The 6,644-nt window shown below is 32.2% G+C and overlaps 1 protein-coding gene across 1 annotated transcript; it reads right to left on the bottom strand.

The window, feature by feature from the left end:
- Positions 1-4,571: 4,571 nt before the first annotated feature.
- Positions 4,572-6,172, bottom strand: LOC117927001 (NAC domain-containing protein 104). The gene is made up of 3 exons (XM_034846357.1): positions 5,902-6,172; positions 5,528-5,808; positions 4,572-5,421 (listed from the first exon to the last, which is right to left on the bottom strand). Exons 1-3 carry the CDS (start codon positions 6,062-6,064, stop codon positions 5,287-5,289), a joined length of 579 nt encoding a protein of 192 aa, XP_034702248.1. The 5' UTR covers positions 6,065-6,172; the 3' UTR covers positions 4,572-5,286.
- Between the last annotated feature and the right edge of the window lie 472 nt (positions 6,173-6,644).

The raw sequence follows: 6,644 nt of genomic DNA, 5'->3' as shown, positions 1-6,644 counted from the left end.
AAATTTAAACCAAATATGCACGAACTAGTGGCACATTGTTCGAAGGATGTAGGTTTTTTTTATTCATGTGTGCATAAGTGCATTTTGGTAAATATTTAAGATTCCATAAAAGATTATAAATGATATTTCTAGATTAGGTTAATCAATTAATTGGATTCCAATAGGGTTAATTAATTAATTAGGGTCTAGTAGGTTAGATTAAGTAACTTAAACCCAAGATGGGCTTAAGTCACTTAAGCTCACAAGGAAGTCTTAAGGGTTTAAGGTTAGACACTTGATTCATTTTGTCTTTTAAAGAGAGATCCCCTACTTTCACCCCCATAGAGAGAATTTCAGCATTCTCAAGTGCTAATATATAAGAGAGAGCCATAAATAGGAAATATTACAAGGTTTTTGAGATCCACACCATCTTCTTCATCGATTGGAACTAATCTAGGAACATCTGAATCATAGGTAATATTTTTTAGCACCTGGATTTATAATTTTTTATTTCAATTCTTTCATTGACTAGATCTAGTATCCGTATGAAGATGGTTTTGCATGCATCCCAATAATCTAGGGTTTGGAATGGACTTTTCTTAATGTTCCAACATGAAGATCTTCTTCCACAAATCTACCTTCAAGTAAGCACAATCATGTGGGTAAACTCCTATAGCACTATAGACGATTATGTACAAAGGGTGTAGAGAGCTCCTTAGTTCTCACTTGTAAATGTATCCTCTAACTAAAGTACAATGGCACTTATATAAAGCTAGGGCTAAGGCAAAAGGATCATCATTTTGCCTCTAATGAGTTAAGACTACCATTGATGAGGCACCCTTGTCTTCCAAATAAGTTCTAAAACAATGTATACATACAAAGATAGCTTGCATGATAGCCATCAAGTACACATAGAATAACCAGTTCCCATTGGATTACCAAAATTCTATAACTAATATTTATCCCATTAAAGAAAATGAATCGCACTCCAATATTCTATGATAATTCAGTAAAGCATTAGAAATAATTTATGGCATGCTATACCATTGTATGTTGTTCCCCGTGAATTGATATTCATAAACCAATTTGGTAAATGTTGTCATCTAATTGGATCACATCTTAATCCTGTATTTGAAAATTCACATTCTCTATGAACACTTGATATTTACATATCCGCGAAAATAAATATTAAACCCCAATTAAATGTAATTGACATGATCATAAACTAATTATGATCATTCACCTTTCGATTACTCAAGGGGTGTAGTTGTTTCATCAATGAGAAATCATGAAATTTACTATTGAAAATGTTTATAAGCAACCATTAAATTAATTATTTCCCAATTTATTACAAATATATGATCACACTCATATAAAACTCAAAACAATTATGAATTCAATCAATATGACATCTTCTCAAGATTCAAAACACATAAAATATAGTAGTTTGGAAAGAAAACATATTCCTCTTATAGCTTTTATAATATGCCTCTTCTTAGGTCTTTTTCAATATATAAAGATATATACTAGTATATTTACCTTAAAATTCAAATCTAATGACCAAGATAAGTCATTCCACCATAGAAGGTATGTAATATACTATAGCTACTACTAAGTTATCCGAATTCATGAATTATTATGAATAACTTCTCAAGTTACAAAGTGTCCATTATACACCTAAATTATATATAATGCAACTTGAATAGGCAAAATACTCATAATGATAATTTTCAAAATAATAAACATTTGAACGAATATATGCAAGAAAGTATTGCATTTTATTAATAAATGTAAATTGTCTCAAAATAACTTTGCTTTCTAGGGTTAACTCTAACATACCCAAATTTAATATATTGTTTTTTGTTCTTCCATTTTTCAAACAAAACAAGATTTATCTCTGCCTTTTACAATAATTTTAGATGCATCTCGAAATGCAATATGACCTCTTTACACATGATTGTTGCTTTAATGTTAAAATACCATGTATTTTTATCCTTGATTTTTCTTTTATATTCTAATAATAAATTCAATTATTCTTAATTTTTCTTTTCAACATAATTGTCTTTTGATTCCACATTGTTAGTAGCATTTCTACATTTAAATTCGTAAGGACCAAGTTTTTTACAATTATAGCATTGAATTTAAGACTTGTCATTCCTTATCATACCTTGTCATTGCTCTAAATCATGCAAATCCTCTTAAGGAATACAAATTTTGACTTATTAATTCTTTTCTTGTTTGATGAATTGAAATCATCTCTTCCTTTATTTTCTTAGTTGCGACCATGCTCATGATTGTTTTGACTTCTTTCATTACAAAGATTCTCTTCCTTGTTCTTTAATGAAGTTTCATTCAAAAAACTTGTTTCGATTTTTCTTCATTCTTTCTTTTAATTTCACAATTTTACAGGGGCTTGTAATAATCTTCTAAGTTAACTAATAGTCATATAATTCAAATATTTAGATCTTCAATGACCATAACAATATTATTAAACTTTGAATTTAAGGATAAAATATTTTTTTTAATCACATCAATATTGTTCAAACTTTCACCTCTTCCTTTTAATAGATTCACAATAATAAATATTCTTGAAAAAATAATTAAAGATTGGTTCCAATTCTTTCATACTCAAACCTTTGAATTCTCCTCTAGAAGTTTGAAGATGAACTTTTCTTTCCTTATTAACTCCATTGTTCATGTTTTATAATATCTCTCATACCTCCTTCAAAGTGCTTGCAATTCAAATCTTCTCAAATATGTCTTTATTTATTGTTTAATAGTTGAGGATAAGAGCTTGTTTGTATCATTCAAAAAATTCCTTTGATTTTAAGATAGATCAACTTCATCTTATGGTTCCTTATAGCCTTTCTCCCAAACATTTTGAGAACCAAGCAAAACTTTCACTTATATTCTAGTATTATACAACTCCGTATTTATAAATATTCATATCCAATAAACTAAAATAGCTAATAACAAAATCCTCGGACTTAATTACTTAAATATAGAAATGAAATATATCACTCAAATAAAAATATTTCAATCAAATTTTAGAAAACAAATGTAATATGATTTTTGGAAAATTCTCAAAATTCAAGTTTACTTTTTAACACTCTTTATTATTCAACAATCAAAAGTAGAACCTAACATAACAACACAGACTCTATATTAATGAATGTAAAAGCACACAAGGAATATAGGAGTTCATATGCCTTTAGAGGATCAATTAGAAGAACATCAAAGAATGGTAACACAATTGGACAATAGTTGTGAATAAATGTTGCATCATGAACCTTGAGGATACAAGGATTATCAATGCAAAGCATTTAATCATACATTCTATGGGTTGTGTTGAAGCACACTAAGTAAATTTTAACCACACATTCATGTAATTAAGTGCAAAGGCTCAACACTCAATACTCAATGCTCAACTCATTGTATTGAAATATTTGTGATAGAATGGAGCACTCTATTTTACCCCTTCTTGTGATTATTCTCTAGAACCCAAGCACGACATTTAATCAAATAATCTTAACCAAAATAAATCATTTTTAACCTATTGAAACTCAATAAAAAGTATATTAAAGAAAGAGAATAAATAAATAAGATTAAGGTTTAAGGTGAGATCGATGAAGATTGAAAAAAAAAAAAAACGAGGTGATCATTTCACATATCCTCTTAAACAATACAACTTAAATAATCAAAACCTCAAGGAAAAATAAGTGAAATTAATCTTAATAATTATGATGATAATATTAAGAAGGTGGGGAGCATATTTGACTTAAAAGGACTACAACTATAACTCCTATAAATTCAATTTTCTCCAATTACAAACCTATGTCCACTAACGAAAAGAATCTTGAGGTGATTTATACTTGGTAGAAAATGAATGAAAAAGTAAATTTACAAATCTACTATGGCCCCTTGAGCTGCTTAGGCGTGGGCTTGGGAAATAGTAATCCAAGGATGGGTTTATCTACAAGCCAGCAATCAATTCTTGGGCCGGGCTAAAATTCCCCTATAACAATCACCATGGGCCAGCCCTATTACATGTAACATAGGTATACTGGTATCAAGTTGTTATTTTCTATGCTAATGAGTACACATAGGTGCCTTTTCACTCTCTTCAACAAGATGATTTTCTTGGCACAATCATACGTATACCTTTTATTCTTCTCACTCCTCTCGTATACAAATTGACTTTAGATTATCTTGTATAGGACTTTGGATTTTTTAAAATTTTAAAAGACCAAATTTAGTTCAATAGATCTAAATCAAATCAAACCTGAATCGATATAATCTTCTTGCACTTTTAAGTATGAGCTTTAGTCAATCTCATTCATATTCCTAATCATTTATAATCATTTAAACACCCACATACTCATGCAAACTCGAGACATTTACTAGAAATCAATGTACGATCAAACCCTTGTAAGGTGATGAATCTAAATATAATGAAGTGTAAATAAAATTTAATGCTAAATATAATTAAATTTTAAGTGCTTGTTAAGCAATTTCTAGTTACGAAAACTTTTTGATGACTGAAAAAGAAATTAATCTTCATCATGTTTAAAATTATTGATATACTAAGGAAATAACACTAATCATCCATGCATGATCTTATCATTCAAACGTACGTATATAAAGAGACTAATATACATAAGGGGAGTTGAAGTTGAAATGTGCGAATGCTTGCATCACACATGACTCAATGCTTCCATAAGCAGCCACCCATAAAAAAATGGTTCCGTAGCTTTGTGCAACCAGACAACTACCATAGGCCATCATACCCGCAAAAAGCTCAAAAGTGAGCATTCCCAACACAGTGCTCCATGGGCTCCACCCCCCTCCTCCTCCTCCTCCTCCTCCTCACAATTATCCATCACGTGACACTCCTATATGATTGCTTCCACCCAAGTTTACACACTTTCCATGCAATGCAAGTCAACTCTTGACACTTGGAAAGACAATATCGCCCAACACAACACTCCACCTTTGAATATCGGTTATCTGAAATCTTTTGATTTGCCTCAATTGGTGGATGAACCTTCTCTTGGAGATTGTGTATATCTATATTTGTGGCACACATGTCTCCCTTAGGCCACATGGGTGTGAAAAATCTATGTCTCCCTAGGTAATTCTCCCCCCAAAAGGGAGAAAAAAGAAGCATAATATTAGCATTGCTTGGGGAGTGTCAACAATGTGGAGCTACAAACATTTCACTACTTAATAACAATAATGTAATTCTACATTTGGATAAAGCATTACAATTGGGAGAGCACTTTAAGCATTCATCTCAATTTCTCTTGGTTAATTTGGCAGACTTATTTCATCAAGATCATCCAACGATAGGAAAACCTCGTCCAAATAAGACAACTCGGTCCCATCATCATCGTCGTCGCTATTTCTTTCAGAAACCCTACATACAACCCATTTACTATAATCCTGAAAATGAAAATATAACCAAAAAAAAAAAAAAAAAACTCAAAGTTAGAAACCCTAAGAAAGAATAGAAAAAGAAAAGAAAAGAAAAGAAAAATATGGTAGTTACTATTTTGGAATGTCCTCTTCTTTTGGACGATGATCGACCGCTACTACTAGAAGAACCAGAATCGGAAAGCCTGTACTCCTGCATTATCCAACTGCTCTTAATCCCAGAAGGTGCCTCTCCTATGTAAAATACCATATATTTCTTCATGCCAACTCTCTTCCCACCACTGCTCATAATAGGCTCATCAATGCCCAATGTCTTCCAGTACCCGTTGTTGGTGCTTCGGTTCTGCGTCCTCCGGCTGAAGTAGTACCATTGATTCCCCTCCGCCAACGCCTTGCCTGGAAGAAGACCCCATAAAAAAACTAGTCATATGACATAAGAACCCAAGGAAGTTAATAGTAAGAAAGGAAGCCCAGTAGTATGAATGGTACCATCAAGCTCCCAGGGATCATAGGGATAGAGATCAAGATCAGGGATGACGTCTGGATGGCAGGGCAAGAGGGCGGCCTTGCGGTGGAGGAAATGGACGACGAGCTCTTCATCAGTAGGGTAAAATCGGAAGCCGGGTGGGAGATTGAAGTTATGATCACCCATGAGAGAATGAGGGAGAAGAAGGAGAAGGCGAATAAGATGAAGACAATGATGTATATAGTAGTTGAATGGTGGGGGGTGGTGGAGTTTGTAATTGAAAGGGTTGGTTTATAGTGCAATGTGGCGTGATATTTATAGTGGTAAGGTGATGAAAAGAGAGAGAGGGACTGACGTGAGATACAAGGTGGATTCATCACCATTCTCAAATGCTCAAGCCTTTGTATTGGGTCATTTCAGGGTGCAGACAACCCATTATATCCTCCTACCTTCATTCTCTATACCTTTGGAATATTTAAAACTCCATTCTCATCCTTCATTTCAACTTTCCAATATTTGTCCATTGTGATGTCAAAAATACGTACCAAACCATCCATTCCATCAATATAAACTCAATTTTCATTCTTCATTTCAACTTTCCAATATTTGTCCATTGTGATGTCAAAAATACGTACCAAACCATTCATTCCATCAATATAAACTCAATTTTCATTATAATTAAGATACACTAATGCTGCATTTGATTCAGAAATGTTTTAGTTTTTCTAATACCTTAAAAATAAAAAATTTCAAATATTAGAATCAC

This window comes from Vitis riparia, chromosome 12 (genome assembly GCF_004353265.1).
Source record: "Vitis riparia cultivar Riparia Gloire de Montpellier isolate 1030 chromosome 12, EGFV_Vit.rip_1.0, whole genome shotgun sequence".
Classification (NCBI taxonomy): Eukaryota; Viridiplantae; Streptophyta; class Magnoliopsida; order Vitales; family Vitaceae; genus Vitis; species Vitis riparia.
Note: the sequence above shows the minus strand (reverse complement) of the source record. Positions and strands in the feature narration are given on the sequence as shown.